This window comes from Saccostrea cucullata, unplaced genomic scaffold, assembly GCF_032062105.1.
Source record: "Saccostrea cucullata isolate Sc308-1 unplaced genomic scaffold, CSIRO_AGI_Scuc_v1 ctg1189, whole genome shotgun sequence".
NCBI classification, from domain to species: Eukaryota; Metazoa; Mollusca; class Bivalvia; order Ostreida; family Ostreidae; genus Saccostrea; species Saccostrea cuccullata.
The window spans coordinates 96,214-114,612 of NW_026919024.1; the positions used below are offsets into that span (position 1 = coordinate 96,214).

The 18,399-nt window shown below is 32.3% G+C and overlaps 1 protein-coding gene across 1 annotated transcript in view; it reads right to left on the reverse strand.

Annotated features, from left to right (window-relative positions):
- Positions 1–2,946: 2,946 nt before the first annotated feature.
- Positions 2,947–18,399, reverse strand: part of LOC134277727 (uncharacterized) — a 42,042-nt gene continuing 26,589 nt past the window's right edge. The window contains exon 5 of the mRNA XM_062760047.1: positions 2,947–3,319. Coding sequence (XP_062616031.1) covers positions 3,105–3,319 — 215 coding nt within the window. The 3' untranslated portion in view covers positions 2,947–3,104. The remainder of the gene's footprint in view (positions 3,320–18,399) is intronic.

Here is an 18,399-nt window from a genome sequence, read left to right on the forward strand (position 1 = left end):
TGCAATCTGATTGGCTGAAACTTTGAACAGCTATAACTCCCTTGGTTTTCAACCAAACGGGGTGGGAATTAGAACATAGATAGACGTGATGGACTTCTTCAGGAAGTATGGTCGCTAGTCTCATGTGAGCACGCGCATGCACGTGAAATGAGTAAAATCAAAAATACACTTGAATTAGCGTATTTTTTAATACTTTTGGATTAAATACTTTGATATCTAGTATATTAAAATCTATAGATTGTGAAGACAAGATTATATGGTCATTACGCACGTGCATTCACATGCGCAGGCGTGCAATGCTAAAATTTGAATGAAATTGGTGCACTTCTGGGTAAACGTTGTTAAAGTCTCAAATGCATAGAGTTTGTCTTATGTAATGAAGCTTATAGGAAATATGGCACCAAAAGGGAGTTGGGGAGCGTTTGGGGAACATCTGTAACGGTCCCCGTTACAATTAGCACTAGTTATTATTATTTTTCTTCTCGGGAAAATTTTGTCCGCGAATGATCTTGTAAAGTACACATCCGATTAAGGGGAAACCTTTTTAGGGTAAGTAGGCATGTTATGTAGATTTGCGGAACGAAGGTCATTTTGCGCGCACGTGCAACACGTTAAATGACCAATATACTTGAAATTGCCGTAACTTTTACATTTTTCGATGTAATGCTTTGATATTTAGAATATGTAGACATATTATAAATGTAGATAAGATGACATTGTCAACATGCCATTTTGTGTGCACGTGCTTGCAAGAGCGCGCACGAGCAACACGTGAAATGACCGATTTCATTGATATAGACGTAAATCTTTACCGTTTTGATGAAATGCTTTGAAACTCATAATATAAGAATATAGTAGTAGCATAGACAATATGACATGGTCAAAATAGCAAGATCTCACGCGCATGCACGTGCGCTTCGCTCTGATTGGCTGAAACTAAAGTTTCAATATCTTTCTTGTTTTTTGATGAAATCCTTTGAAATTTTGAACATAGCCATGCATTAGGATATCCTACAACATGATATATAGCAATTATCAAGAAAACACGTGCATGCACGTGTGCTGCAATCTGATTGGCTGAAACTTTAAATAGCTGTTACTCCCTTGGTTTTCAACCAAACAGGATGGGATTTGGAACATAGATAGATATAACAGACTTCTACAAGAAGGTATGTCACCATGCACATCCATACACGTGAGTGTACGTGCGCTGCAATCTGATTGGCTGAAACTTTAAATAGCTATAACTCCCTTAGTTTACAACCAAACAGGATGAGATTTGAAACATAGATAGATATAATGAGATGAGAAATGTGAAATGAGTAAAACCAAAAATACACTTGAATGAGCGTATTTTTTAAATACTTTTGGATTAAATACTTTAATATTTAGTATATTAAAGTATATAGATTGTGTAGACAAGATGATATGGTCATTACGCACATGCATTCACATGCACACGCGTACAATGCTAAAATTTAAATGAACTTGGTACCCTTCTGGATAAACGTTGTTAAAGTCTCAAATGCATAAAGTTTGTCTTATTTAATGAAGCTAACAGGGAATATGGCACCAAAAGGGGGATGGGGAGCGTTTGGGGAACATCTGTAACGGTCCCCGTTACAATTAGCACTAGTTTGTTTTTGTTTTTTATTTGTGTTAATAAACTTATTTGTTATTTCTGATTGATATTGTTTTCCTTCTCAACTCTACAAAATCCAAAAAGAACTCATGACATTTAATAATTCTACAAATTCAGTCAGGGAGATCCGACCCCCCCCCCCCCCCGAACTGCGCATGGTTTACTTTTCCCTAGGCGGGGGACACAGATTCTCTGAATTAGCTTGTTTTAACGAAGACTGTTTTCACAATATAAAGCAGTCCTCACATGTTCAATTTTTGAGACAATTATTAAAGTTTTGCATGTAAAATTTTCATGTTTACAGTTAAAAATGAAACACGTAGGATCTGAAAAGATTTCCCAAAAATGTATCTTAGGAAAACCTTAAAAACTTCAAGATTTGGTTTGTTTTATATCAAAACTGCTTTTCTGCTGACGTTATGTGTAAAAAATTATTTCTCGAAGGGGAATGGGCCACACCTATTCTGTATATGGCACGCCAAATTCACAAAAATGAGCGAAACATAGTTTCGCAGTTGATATCGACAGTAAACTATAGTTTACAAACCGTGAACTATAGTTAACAATTCGTTATCTATAGTTTTCATCTGTAAAACTATATTTAACGGTAGTTAACTATACATGTAGTTTACGAATGCTAATATAAGTTTATCTGTCTGTAATCATACATTAACAATAAATTTTGTTGATAAACATAGATTCACGTCTGTAAACAATAATTTACAATCGTGAACTATAGTAAAGAGTTGTTAATCATAGTTTTACAAATCGTGAAACTATATTAATCAAATCGTTAACTATAGTTAAGAGTCGTAAACCATATTTTACAAATCGTGAAACTATATTTTTCAGATAATTTATTTTTTGCAAGCGTAAATGATTGTTTTCAGTGTTAAGTTTAGTTTATGGTTCTGAAACATAAATTATCGCGTTAACTAAGGTTTACTGATGTAAAATGTAGAATAACGTTGTTAACTATACTTTACAGTCCGTAAACTACTGTTTACAACGGATGAACCTAGTTTATTGACTGTGAAACTATGTTTAGCTCCTTTTTGTGAAGCATGTTGCCCTAAAAAACTTTAGAGATTGTGTGTAACTTTTTACGTGGAGCCATGTCTGCCAGAATGGAATCGTTAATCAGTTCAATAACCATAGTGGATATATACAGAGCGACAAATATCCCCGGGGACAGACAGGCCACCAACAATAATACATGTCTCTAAAGAGTGAAACAAAAAGATAAGTTCATTGTATGCATCACTTTTGTTCACATTTATTGATAAAAAAAAATAACAGCATTATGTATACTAGTAATAAAATATTGTATTTACCTAATAAAGATACATCGTTTATTTGATTAGTTATTATCAATGTAATGAAAAGCGACAAATCTTATTTGAAAGTCTGTTTTTCCACATGCCATCCAGCTCAAACCCACTCCATACGTTTTCGAAGCTCCCTAAGTATTCAGTCGAATCAAAAAGTTTGACCTAGTGATGTAGCTTAAGTCAGTTCTAATCCGTGTGTTTTCTCTATTCGATGTGTCGATTGTAAAGAGTCCATAAGTTATCACAGGTGGTCCCTCAAAATGATTCTTGAATACAACGTGTTTGACTTGTGGCCAGCTGTAGAAATGACCCGGAAAGTTGTATAATTTAACATCACCTGTTTCACCTATAATCATGATAAACAAGAGAATTACCTCAGCGAAGTAAATAACAGCAAAAATGCAGACTAAAGACAGTAGTTTGGTTATTATCACCGATTGCAATCACAGTAAGTGATACAATACACCAAAATTACAATGTAGTGTCCGGAATTTAATGTCCTACAGTACTGTTATTACTTATCCTTTTTATGGATCGTAATAAATTGACCATAATTCAGTTTAAAATATACTTACAGACAGCAGTATATCTCCCTGAAAAAAGTCAAATACAATATGTTTTTTTTTTCAGAATAGCTTAAATTTATTATCTAAATGTAAACATCGAATACTAATTCATACCTTATATTAGTACTCGATTTCTTTTCAGATATAATAAAAAGTTAAAACTTATGTTAACACAATGCAATTAATAATAATTATTATATCTTACGATTTTTGAGTGCATTGACTTCTTTAAATAACGCTCTCTTAGTTTCCTCCAGGTTTTCAATTTTTGACTTCATACCGTATACTTCTCCCAAAAGATGAAAGAGTAGGTCATTTCCAGATTTATCAGACTTCTTGTTTTGCACTTGAACATCTCTGCTCTATAATAAAATATAAATGAACTACATTGTATCATATTTTTAATCGCGATCACCATGCACACAATGTTGTAAAGAATAGGTTTATTCGGCATCAACGACTCTTGCTTATGTTTGAAAATGCTGACGAGTACTAGTCCTATACTCGGCACTTAGGGTCATTGAGCAGTGAGGGATCTTTTTCGTGTCCGTACCTTACTGCAACAAGGTACCTCGGTTTATTCAGACTCATCTGAAGGATCGGTCTCCACGTTCCACAGTGGGATTCGAAACCGTGTCGTAAGGATGACTCCTTACTTCGCAACTCTAGAGCAGACACTCTAACCACTGCGCCAGAGTACTAGTTGAAGAATATAATTATGTTACTTTTTTTGTAATTGTATATAATCGTAACTTGGCAAGCTACAGTTGTACATGTAAAGTGTATTTCACATACAAAAGTTGAAGAGTTCCACTACATGAAGGACCTATGTGCAATACTTTAAATGCCACTATATGGATTTGTACACCGCTTCTAAAACAAATTTTGATAAAAAGAAATCTGGAATATATGTTTTGTAATTTTTGTACATTTTTCTTTGAATAATGCAAAAAATTTTCATAATTTGATATCTTTTCAAACCCCCTGGTAACACATGCTGATTTTTTTTTGTCTAAGATCATGTAATGGTATTATAAGGAAAAACTTAAAATATCTTGAAAAATTATCGGTAGGTAAGGTACCTTATGTACATGTATGTCCTTAAGTAGGAATAAACATATTCGGAATTCATAATTTTTATTTCAGTGCTTCCCTGTACGAGCGAGGGATGTCCCAAAAAGTTGTAGACAATGTTTGTAACTTTTTAAACATGCAACCATTCTACTAACTAAATTTTGCATAGACATCAGATTTTCAATGATCTTTAAAATTGTGAATTTTTAAATATATATCTTTCATATCAATAATATTAGGACAATATATTTCAAGGCCGATAAGGAATGTCTACGTAAGAACAAAATTCGGAATAATTTATGCATGTAATCATTACAATTTTCTTTTATTTCTTTTGTACTATGTAAAACATTGAACTCAGATTTAAATCAGTGAAACTAGATAATCTCATTAATATGGCAAAATTTTATATACGTAGCATTTGAAACAGACGATTGGTGACAAGATTTTCAATGTGTTGTTGGAATTGAGTTTGATGAAAATGACGTAAAACGCGTAACTGGCGCACGGATATGTAATTAATTGTTTTGAATATGGTTTGTATACACAATCCGTTCCCACGGATTACCAATTCGTTTCCTTGATTTATAATTCGAGATCTCGAAATACACAATCCGTTCCCACAGACTACCAATTCGTTCTCACAGATTATCAATTCGTTCCCTCAAATTACACAATTTGTTATAACATATTGTAATTCATTCTCTTAATTTAAACAATTCGTTCCCTCGGAATAAAACTCGATCCCACGATTTAATTATTATTTATCTGCACATATCGGATATGACAACACGTGTTTAATGAATAGAATATATATATATATATATATATATATATATATATATATATATATATATATATATATATATATATATATATATATATATATATATAATATATATATAATAGTTTACATCCTACTTTTTATAACATATTCAGTAAAAAAAAAAATGAGAAAGTACTTATGCTAGTACAGATATTACGAAAGCCATGAAGGGACAAGCCAATTTCTCAAAAAAGTAAAAATTAATTTGAGATCTCGAATTACACAATCCGTTCCCTTCATGGCTTTCGTAAGAAGTAGAGTACGTACTATTTGTTAAACGCAAACAGTGGGGAACTTGCAGTCTGGGCCACGAACGACGTCAAACAATGTTTATTCTCTGCTGCCTACAATGTATGGCGATCTTTCGACTAAATTTCGACTGAAATCTGAATATGCTTAAAAAAAACAGAAAACAACCACTGTTACAAAACCCCGGACAGTATAATGAATTTAAATAAGTCACTTAATTAAGAGTAGTCTTTCACTTAAAAAAAAATTAATGTCAACAGACGCGTGTGAAGCAGAAAAAGGGATTATTACGTTTTATGAGATGTAAATTACGCTTGCTTTCGTGCGGCGATGTACACTTTCATGCTTTCTTTATTCTTTCATAATTTTCTTATAAAATGTGATAACATCATAAAATTTGAAATGCAAGATTAAAAAATATTACTTTTTGCTATAACAAGAGAAGTAATTTAATTTAGAAAAGAGAAACTAAATTGTTTTCTCTGTCTATGATTTTATGGGACAACCCTCGTATATGCTATTTAAATAAGATTTTCGAGTACCAGGCACAGCTCTCCTGCTATGGACAAAATTTGATTGCTATGTACAGAATAAGATTTATGCTGAAATTGAAGTATGTTTTATTATTCCTAGATGAAATAAAGCTTGTTTTTCTTCTCTTTTATTTGATTTAAATACACGATCTCCTTTATTTTTTGACACGATCTTTTGAAGTTACAGTAAAACTCGTTTGGTACGAACTCGGATATAGCGAAATCACGGATATAGCGAAGTTTTTCTGAGTCCCCGGCATAATTCTTAAGAATTCTTACTAAATTTTTTCGGTTATAACGAACTCGGATATAACGAATTTACGGATATAGCGAACTGACTTTGAGTCCCGTCGAGGTTAAATATAATGATATTTATATCTTTTATAACGAACTTTCAAAGATCTCAAAATTGATAAATTGAACTGACTTTGTTTTCTTTTAGCATTTGTATATAAAATTCAATTCCTATTAAAACCTTAGTTATCGAAAAAATGTTTTATTATATTTGCTTCCTTAACATATTTGGTAGTAATACATGTACTTAAAGGAAAACATGCATATTGCGAATTCGCTTATATGGTTATACGAATTCGTTATACGGATATAACGAATTACGGATATAGCGAATTAAATTCACAGGCCCCCAGGACTTCACTTTAACCGAGTTTTACTGTATTTTGATTGCTATGAGGATTATTATCTCATAATATCACTATTTTTATTGATCATGCAACTGTATAATGGCAAATATACATTAAAACAAATCAATTTGGAAGAAATTTAATTTTTTCTTTAAATTTGCTGTGTATTTAACGTTTTCAAGAGTAAAAACATAAATTTTAACCGTTTTTCCACAAAACAAATTGATACAAATGCGTCTCAATTTAAAGTTATCATAAAAGTCTGTTGTAAAAGATATCTGTATTCTTTTGAAAAAAAAAATTAAAATTGAAGCTCTTTTTCTAAACTATGGTTTCCAAGACATTACATATAATGTACATAATAAGAAGAAATTAATAGTTTTATTGGTCAAATAATGTCTTCATATATCTGAAAGAAAACAAAATTGAATTAAATTTTCAGTTTCCATCTGAAGCTTCATGTTTCATGACACTGCCTCTTAAATATTCAATTACTTGGGAAGATGAGCTAAAAAATTTCAAAGTTTTACTTTACATAAGTTTTGTTCAGGAAACATTAATGCATTAAGAAATAAAAATTACCTTAAAATTCGGTTTATTTTTGAATGATTGTGAATGTAATATTACAGAAACATAATATAAATGTTTCCGTAAGCAAAGATATGGCCTCGCGGCACAACCTCAAAAATAAGACGTTAAAGTAAATAAATACTTTGATATGATTATTAGTCATATTTCACTTGAGTCACAAAGTAAGGAGTTGATCCTTATGTCGCGGGTTTGAATCCCACTGTGGAACTTGAAGACCGGTCCTTTGGATGAGACCGTAGAAACTGAGTCCTCGTGCTGCAGTAGGTATAGGCACGAAAAATATGTTGTCCTGCTCAATTCCCTAGTCCTCCATCGTCAAATGGTGACTGAGGCGGCTTTATATGGGTGAAAAATTCTCAAGAGGGAAGTTAAACAACAAACAAACCGACGCAAGAAATGTGATCGCTCCTTTATCACACAATCATTTATTCAATCTTTTGAAAAAGAAAATCACAAATGCCAGATATTTCAAAACAGGTCCACGAAGAGAAAAAGGTAAAATTCGGATTCTAAATCAGGTATCCATATGCATAGTCAGTCACGTCGAAAATAACATCGCTCGCCAGCAGTGCAAACTGTTTGAATTATTTTTTATTTAAGGGGGCCGAAATTTACTCCTATCATATGAATATTGCAGATCATGGTCCTAATTATGTGCAAATGAATTATTGGTATCGTTGCATGCATGGTTATTGCGTTTTTATCTATTAAACTTTGGAGGTAATATCAAATGCCGGCTTAAAACGTATTTATATATACGAGGGCTGTTCAATAAATAATGTCCTGAACTAAATAACATACATTACAGATATCATATGACATTAAACTTGACTTTATCTCATTATTGAATCTTCCATGAATTTATAACAGTTTATGTTACCACTTTTCATCACATAGTTTCATCGTGAGAAGCTGGGAAACAAGGGCTTTTCGAGACACTGCATTATAAATGAATGGTAAAGAATCAGTAAACTAGAGTGAAAATAAAAGCTTCATTATAGCTGCCGTAAAACTTGTTAAAAATCCCAAAGAAATATTCAATGAAATATATGACATTTACAGCAACCAATGTCTGTTTTATAGACAAAAGAGCAGGTGGATTTCAATGATAAAAAATTACGTAATGGGCATCAAAAATGGGTACCCTCCTTGCCAACAAAAAATATATTAACTTGTGTACTGGTTGCCAAATTTCAACAAATAATATTTGATGATGTATGACTGACTTTAAGACACAAAGCAAATTTGATAAACATCATATCGGGAGTAGTTTACAATGTTTTTAAGAAACGTTTGACGGTAAAAAAGCGTGGTACTCACAGGTCATCCTATATTTTGAAAAATGAGTGAAAACGACAGCGTATACGAAATTCTTAACAATTATTTTAAAATATCAGTAATTTTAGTTATCCACGTTTGTTTTATTTTCAAACAGATATTGGAACATGAATCTATTGATAAAAACCCTCAAAACAAAATTTACCATAAAATGTACTTGATAAAAACGGCGAATGTCTGACAAGAGCACAAAGACAGATTTATATGTAATTTTCTTAAAATAAGTTGTATTGTTGTTCAAATTCGTATTCGGAGAGACAGTTTAATTTCTGGAGGAGTCTAAAAAGCATTTTTTTGCAAAAAAATCAAAAGGTTTATCAGAGGAAGTACCCAGAATCAGGAATCCACTACATTGAATTTCTTCAAAACAGCGTCCAAACCCGCATGCCCTGAAGAGTAAAGGGGTTTTCGGGATAAACAGAAATTTAATGTTTCTTCACATCAACAATACTCGCCAGATCTTTGACTTTTTGACTTGTTTCTATTTCCAAACTTGAATAAAACTATTTCAGAGAGATGAAACAAGTCCGGGAAATCATTGGATCTGCCATTTTCCAGTATACTAAGGGTCATACCCAAAAAATGAGTTCAAAAAACAATCAGAAATTTGATAAAAAATGTTACGGACATGTATTTTACTTAAAAGAGATTAATTAGTAAAAAAATGAAGACTAAATCATTGAAAAGCGTCTTTTGCTTCTTTCTGAGCACCGAGGACATTATTTATTGAACAGCCCTCGTATACTCGCATTTTAATAAATTTGCAGATATATAATAGTATACTTAAGTTTTGTTGCATTATGTGCTTCAACAAGAATTACGTCTGATAACTTTTTTTGCTTGAATGTTTAATGTTTACCGTTTTACGTCCCTCTCCATTCTTCTTCTTCTTTTTTTTTTTTTTTTTTTTTGCTTGAAGAGGATTTTTTTTGGTTGAGCCTACCCTCATCTGATTTTATTTAGTGTACCCTAACGACAAAATCCAACTTAAATTGCTTCCTCTGGACCTACGTTTGATGTCCAATGTGATGTCCCATGTAGATATTCATTGCATTTAAATTATGTAACAAAATCTATAATATAAATCATATAAAAATGGAAACTACCTTTTTAAAAGAAGTTTCAGCATTTTTTGTAAAAATTTGCGCTCATTACCAGAGTAACAAATATCCATTTCTGTGAATTCATAGTTCGTAAGCTGTAAAAAAAGAATACCGGTATATCGAATAATACATACCTATGGCTATAACAGTTTTTAAATAATCAACGAAAATAAAGTAATTATCAATGAATAATATAAATTTTATCACTTTGAAATTTAGATTAATAATAATAATTCTCACTTAACTAAAAAAAATTAAAGTATATAATTTATTTTACCTTTTAAAATTTTAATATGATTGAAGCCTTAGATGATGTATAAGCCAGAACGCATTCAAAACAGAAACTAAAAGTTAAGAAATCAAGCCCAAACTGATGTTGTCAGTATCTTTTACATTTTGATGAATTTATGAAACTTTACTCATGTCTACAATTACATGCAAATTGAAGGACAGTTATGAATCAATAACTTGACATGCATTCTACATGTACTCAGCTTCACCAAAACTGAACACGAAATGAATTGCTTAATATCGAGTATATTGCATACAATTAGTTTACAAATAAAATTCAATGTACAGTTGAACTATGGGGTTAAAATGGTCTAAAATTAATTTGAAAGATAGCATTATTCGAAGAGGGTGGTGCCTGTTGTCAAAAGGACAGATAATTTTTTTTGGTCAAGTAGTTTTTAAAGAATCAACACACATAGGTCAATAAAAAAGGAGGGGTTGGTTTAGTTTACTTCTCTTAGCACAAGTCTCAAAGCAATTAATATGACCTTTTTGCACTACATGTATAATTACGTCCAACACTTGAATAAACTTTTCAAAGTTTTTCTTTATATATATATTTTTTTATCCAAATGAATTATTGGATAAAACTCAATCTGTTTTAAATTTAAAATAATTACATTAAAAAGTGTGACAACAAAAATAGTTTCAAATTGCTTCGCATTGTCAATTAGTTGACTTTTCTGCACTCAAAAAATGCTATAAAAATGTTTTTGTTTATTTTAAAAGCAATAAAACCATTTGAAAGTATTGATATTTTTCTGAATGAAAGCAGAGTGGTTAAAATTATATATTCTTTGCTTGTATCATATATTTAGAAAATGAAATAAAAACAGGGGTTTGTGATGTAATTTTTTTAGATAGAATCCAAACTTAACATTATTCAAAAAAAATACCTAACGCCACAAAATGTAGTTTCATATTAAATGTTGTCGATATGAAATGTAATCATTTTAATTGAATATAGTTTAATAAGCATTATAGAATACAAATTAATTGTAAGAATTAAATTTTAAATAAATGTAGAACTTTTTAAAAAGAGGTCAAGACAAAATCGCTGAAAAGATGAGGAGCGAACCTCGTTGATATCTTTTGTGCGCAGCCGTAAGTTTCTAAATTATAGCCAACTGTTTGAAAACAATTTCCTTTATTGCTTCGTTTGGGGGAATTAACACATGGTCAATCTTATAACTAAGTCTTTGACATGTATTAATCGGCCCCAAAATAAGATGTACTTTTGACCATCGGTCACCTTGGCCATCGGCCACTATTTAACTCAGGCCATCGGCCTAGTTTTCAGTTTTTTAAGGCCATCGGCCTCGCTCTGACCATCGGTCAACAAGGGCCATCGGCCCTCTTCTTCAAGGCCATCGGCCTTTGTTGTTTATATCATTATACTAGTTTAGAAATGTTGTCTGTGTTCATGTTCATGTTCTGTATATATGTTATTTCATGCTGAGTAGTTCCAAAAGCCAAAATTAAAATTTTGAAACTTATTCCTTGTCTTATAGTTTTATATAAAATGTTTTTAATGTAATTAAATATTGTTTATATAAAAGTACAGAGTTTCGCGCCATTGTCAGACTGTTTTTATCATGTGATTTCAAGAGCCAATGAAATCATTTCATTTAGAGACAATAGCTTGATTCTAATGTTATCTTTGATCTCTGCTGTTTTAACTTAACCACCACCTCCCCACCACCTCCGGTTTCTGCTCAAGGGAATACTCATGACAGGGGATATTAACACTTGGTCAATCCTAATGTTTTGACGTGTTAATATTTCCACATATATTTATGACCATCGGTCATCTTGGCCATCGGCCTTTATACATCATCTCAGGCCATCGGCCAACAGATAGGGGGAATTAACACATGGTCAATCTTATAACTAAGTCTTTGACATGTATTAATCGGCCCCAAAATAATATGTACTTTTGACCATCGGTCACCTTGGCCATCGGCCACTATTTAACTCAGGCCATCGGCCTACACAGGATGAAAATCCACCATTCAGTCGACTGAATGGTGGCTGAATGGCCACTGAATGGTCACTGAAAGGTCACTGAAAAGACCCTTTCCCGTGACTTTTCCGTGATCATTCAGTTACCATTCAGTCGACTGAATGGCACATACATTTCAGTGACCTTTCCGTGATCATTCAGTTGAATCTTTTTATTGAATAATCGGCTTATTTTTTACCTAAAAAAATTATTTCACTTATTCCTGGTATAAAAGCATTAAATGTATCTAATTCCGAATAAAGAAAAAATGGGAAAAAAATTAATACAAGAAAAAAAAATTGCTCCCATTTCCAGAATCGAACCCTGCTCTCCTGCTTAGGTGTCCGCGACCTTATCATTTACGCTACGACTTCTTGTCGAGAAATGAGGATTTAAAATCAATTAATTTATAGAAATCGATGGAACAATCAGTTCACCTGTTGTATCGAGGAGCTGCGATGTGTATATATCTTGTATATCTTTTGTATATTCTGTGTTAGTTGCGCGGATTTTTGGGACAGACTAATTAATTACACATCTCCTATCGGGATGATGACAATTACCAGAGACGGACACCTGTTCCTGTGTCAAAAATTTAAGATTGTTGTAAATTCGCTATCTAGAAACTTAGTAGAATGATTTTATTAAAGCAATATCATTTAGAAAGCTAAAATCTATATATTTTTTTTCTACAAGAGGCATGTATAAACGATTTATTTATTCTTTAGCTGCAGATCTGTAGCTCTCCGAAAAAATATATTGATAGTCCGGTCTTTCAAATGTTTTTTTTTTCGGAGAGCTACAGATCTGCAGCTGTATGTATTTATTCTTGTAATTAAAAACGAATTTAAAATAATGTCTTTCAAAAACTAAATATCCTGCAGTTTTGACAATGACATAATTAAGAAACGAAATTGATCAGTAATACTTGCGATCTTCCAGAAATGGTTTAAATAATATAAATTCTGTCTCATCAATCAAAACTATATATTTCCATGAAAAAACACACGTATTTATAAGCACTTTAGAATGTAATGCATTCATTTAAATTATGAATCGGTTATCGGATCATCATTTTTTATCACTTGAAGAATTTTTGTTTTCCAAATGTAACTAGAAAATTAAAAATCATTTTTATTAAGTCTCACATATTTTATAGAATTATAATAATTACTTAGACATATTTTAAGGTACCAGAATTTGATCACGATAAGTAAAAAAAATTAAAATTGAATAATAAATCTTTATTCAAAATATTGCTTCCTTGTTAAGGAAAAATATCTGATTAAAAAATAATACGCTAGTGAAAAAATTGCTAAATTGAGACTTAAATATCACTGAAAGGTGGCGGAAAGGTCACTGAAAGACGACAGAAAGGTCACTGAAAGTCAACGGAATAGTCACTGAAAGACGACAGAAAGGTCACTGAAAGTTGATGGAAAGGTCACTGAAAGTTGATGGAAAGGCCACTGAAAGTTGACGAAAATGTGTCCGCTGAATGGTGACTGAAAGGTATCTGAAAAGTGACTGAAAGGCAATTGAAAGGTCACTGAAATGTATGTGCCATTCAGTGGCTGAATGACCACTGAAGTGTTACTGAAAGCTGCCTTTCAGTTTTAACTGAAAGGTCTTATTTCTTCCTGTGCTAGTTTTCAGTTTTTTAAGGCCATCGGCCTTCAGTTTTTAAGGCCATCGGCCTCGCTCTGACCATCGGTCAACAAGGGCCATCGGCCCTCTTCTTCAAGGCCATCGGCCTTTGTTGTTTATATCATTATACTAATTTAGAAATGTTGTCTGTGTTCATGTTCATGTTCTGTATATATGTTATTTTATGCAGCTGAGTACTTCCAAAAGCCAAAATTAAAATTTTGAAACTTATTCCTTGTCTTATAGTTTTATATAAATAGCCATGTTTATAGAATTGTGAAAAAACCACATTGTCTTTGAATGCAATGAACCTACAATTGTTTAAAAAGGTTTTAAGCGTTTCTTGTTCACCAAATTATCAATCTATGGAAGATTCGGGGGATATAGTTTTTGCCCTGTCCGTTTTCCATCTGTCTGTTTGTCCGCAAAAACTTTAAACTTGACCATAACTTTTGAAAAGGATGGGCCTATGCCTTTTATATTTTAAAGATGGATTCTTTGTAACAAGGATGTTCTTCGGGTAAACCAAATTTGGCCTCTGTGACCTTGGTATTTGACCCACTTTTACAAAGAAATATCAAACATTAACCTTGGTCATAACCTTTGAACAGTTGGCACTAGGGCTTTCATACTTTGCATGGATATTTATTATGACAAGGCTTGGTGAAATCAACATTCCAGTCGAGTTATCAAGAAAGCAATTAAACTTTCAAAACGTTATCAAACAGAAAACAAATAGGAATTGAAATTTTCAATGATCACTTATCCTGAAATTCCGCTAGCACAATATCCACAGGCGTTTGGAGTCCAGACTTACTTTGTAAAGAGGGTTGGTAAAGGGTAATTATTATTAACTTCTTTGGCACGCCAAATTAACAAAAATGAGTTAAACATAGTTTCACAGTTGATAAACTAGGTTTATCGGCTGTAAACTATAGTTTAAAAACCGTTAACAATAGTTTTCATCTGTAAAACTGTATTTAACGGTTGTTAACTATAGTTTACGAATGCATATCTAAGTTTATCTGTCTGTCATAAAACGATAACAATAGATTTTGTTGATAAACATAGATTCACCTCTGTAAATTTTAATTTACAATCCTGAACTATAGTTCAGACTTGTAAACCTTAGTTTACAAATCGTGAAACTGTATAAATCAAATAGTCTAGGTATTGCAATTGCGAATGATTGTTTTTAGTATTAAATATATAGTTTACGGTTCTGAAACATAGATTATTGCGTTAACTATGGTTTACAGATGTAAAATATAAACGTTGTTAACTATTGTTTACAGTTCGTAAACTATAGTTTACAACCGATAAACTTTGTTTAGTGACTGTGAAACTATACTTAGCTCATTTTTATGAATTTGGCGTGCCATAAACTTTAGTTCTAAGGCCACAGACATTGGTTACATAACGAATTCGAAGCAGGTATACAAATATTTACGTGTTGCTCGTATATTTTCTCATCTTTGCTTAAATTGCAAAAAAAGACACATTGTAAATAATTGCGTTAAAAAATTATTATCCTCCTTCCGTACAGGGTAACAGTATATATACATGAAGTTTTTGTACATGACACTGTATGATTTATCTACCATAAGCCATCCAGTTGATTCTAGCTCCATTTCCCCATGTTGTGATACTTACCCTACCCTGTCCTGGTAACTATCTTTACCGCTGTTTTTAAACAAAGGTTAACTGTGTACGTATAAACCGTATGTTACGGTTGGTGTTTCTTGGAAGGCGGTTTTAAATTTTATTGTTTGTCCATAAGGCCAAGTGAAAGCTGGGAATTTGTGTTGTCCTGATACACCCGATTCACTTCAGAAATGAATTTAATTTTTGAAGATTCATGAGGTTCTGAACTACGACGCTTCATGCCGGTGTAACGCTGAATTTTGACCCGAGTTTAAAATTGCCCCGGGGGTCATTTTTCAACGTTGAATACTGAGACCAAAGGTGTTGAATTTAGACCCTAATCCGTTTAAAACTGAGCCGGATCGTGGAATTTTGATCATGAACCGGTACAAAATTCAACAGCATAAAAAAACATATTTATGACTACGTTTTCACAACTGTGATTTAATCCATAGGTATGAGGCGCCGTTTTTGGTATTTACTGACAAAAGTTATATCACCTATTCGAAAAGGTGATATCACCTATTCAGTTGGTGATTTCACATATTTGATTAAGTGATATCACCTATTCAGATTTTGAATAGGTGACTTAAAGACTTATATCAAATTGTAAAATTCATGTCCCAAAGGTAAGATTTCTGCACCCCTCCCCCACAACACTCCACCCCTCGGTTGGGCTAAATATGTTTAGTCATGTATTCAAAATAAAGACGTATTAACGCCTTTGGAAAGGCGTAATAACGTCTTTTATAAAGGCGTAATAACGCCTTTTGGAAAGGCGTTATGTAAATATCTATATTTGAAATTCAAAAAATATAAATGAACAATTAAGATTTATTTTCAGATTTTACTTCACTTGAATTTTTTTTTATCGAAATAGGGATAGTGATAAATGTACCCGTATATGATTTTTAACAAGTAAAAATAATTACGTTTGTTTGCTTAACGCCAATAGAAAATAAGACATTCAGAGAGTTCAATGTCTTTTTTTTTCCGGTAAAATATTGCATAAACATGTGGCTGAAAATAAATGACAGAGAAAAACACTAATAAAATTAACATTCTCTGTAAAAAACAATTTTTAAGTACAACTGCAAAATAGAGTACATGAAAATGTAAAAAGCAGTTTTTGTAAAGTGAACAGAAAAACATATTACGAGGGCCGTTAAAAAATTACGCGGACTTGTTGCACAGGAAAAATAATTGACTACATATTAGGGCAAAATGTCACACATAATATAACAGAATCTTTACTTATATGGTCTTCAAAATTTCATATCAAAATGATGTAAATTGGTATCAATTTTGAGTGATTTATCAGGATATATCATTGAGTCACGGAGCAGCAAAATCTTCGATGTCACAGGCATTATAAAAAAATATTATATAACTTTGTGAAATCCAGTGATCTGATTGGTCAATACGAAGTAAATATTTTTTAATAACGACCGCTGAAAGCGAATAATGACTCGCACGAGCTGCCTCGTTTTCACTTTCGCTTTAGACAAACATGGAAGTTCACAAGTTTGTAAGTTGTAGGTGAGGAAAATTTAAAATGTATAGTGAAGAACTCTGAGACTCAGAATACAAAACAATTACAAAGATATCTGTGAACATTTTTCGGGAATACTTAGCACACACTATTTCATGGTTGAATTCGACTTTTCCACTCGGCGAGCAGAGTTTTGACGCTGTTTTCGCAATTACGGAGACTAAAGAAAATAAAGACTAGCGTGCCATGTATTGTATCTTATCGTAAAAGAAATAGGTATTTATATTTTGTCAGTGCATATAATTTCATCTGCAAGTGTAAACGAGTTCGATTCACAATCTGGGGGAGGGGGTGCTCTGTGTTATTCGGAGATAGATAGGCCTATTTTGCGTTATTATCATGCTATGGCGGGTTAATATTTATTCCCGAAACAAGTTCCTCTGAGTAACATTCAATAAATTCTGAAACATTTACATTCAACTCATTTATGGTTAATACGGTCTCTGTAAACATTAAGAAGATATACATTGTATCAATAAATTTGGGAAAATATTATTTATATAATATAATAAATATGGACTCAATGCACGGTCAATATGCATTTATAATGACCCAGGCTGACAGGTATTGACCTCAGATACATGGAGTATATCGACCTCGGGCTAGCGCCCTCGGTCGATATACACCATGTATCTGAGGTCAATATCTGTCATCCTGGGTCATTACAAATGCATATTGACCTATATTGAGTCCATATTTGTATAATATGTGATTGAGCTTTCATTTTCTCAACGTACATTTTCCCAAGAGTACCTGTACAGTTTGAGTTACCTTGTATTATCTACTCAACATCCAAACACCATTTCCTGTCGAGCTTAAAATCTATTAAACAAGGAAAGGATATTTTTTTTGTTTTAAAACCAAAAACTGCAGGTATTTATGAGATATAGTCTGATATTGGTGACTCTCAATCACGTTCTTTACAGTCCGGATAAAGTTTACGTCTATAATCTTCTTCCCGACCTCCCGTATAGCCTTTTTACAGAGACCTAACGGTCTACAATTCCGATTTGCTATTTGTGGACGAATGTCACGAATACCCTAGTTTACTACACGTTTTATTATGCATAGTTTGGATCTATGTTGGCAATATCTAGAGCATTACACATAATTAAACAAAAGTATGGTGCGCCGTCAATTTAGGAGACGTTATTTTCACAGTCGTTTTCACGGGAATGGCATCGGAAAAAATCACTATATTTCTGTTAGTACTTCAAATATCATGTCAGAAATTTAAATACATAATATTAGAACAATATAAAGATACATTTGAGAAAATTGTCGAAAAGAATCACGAATTAAAGAAAATAAATGAGTTAAATTTTGGATTCCGCATGCTTTTGTTTCAGATTTTTTGTCGTGCTCCGTA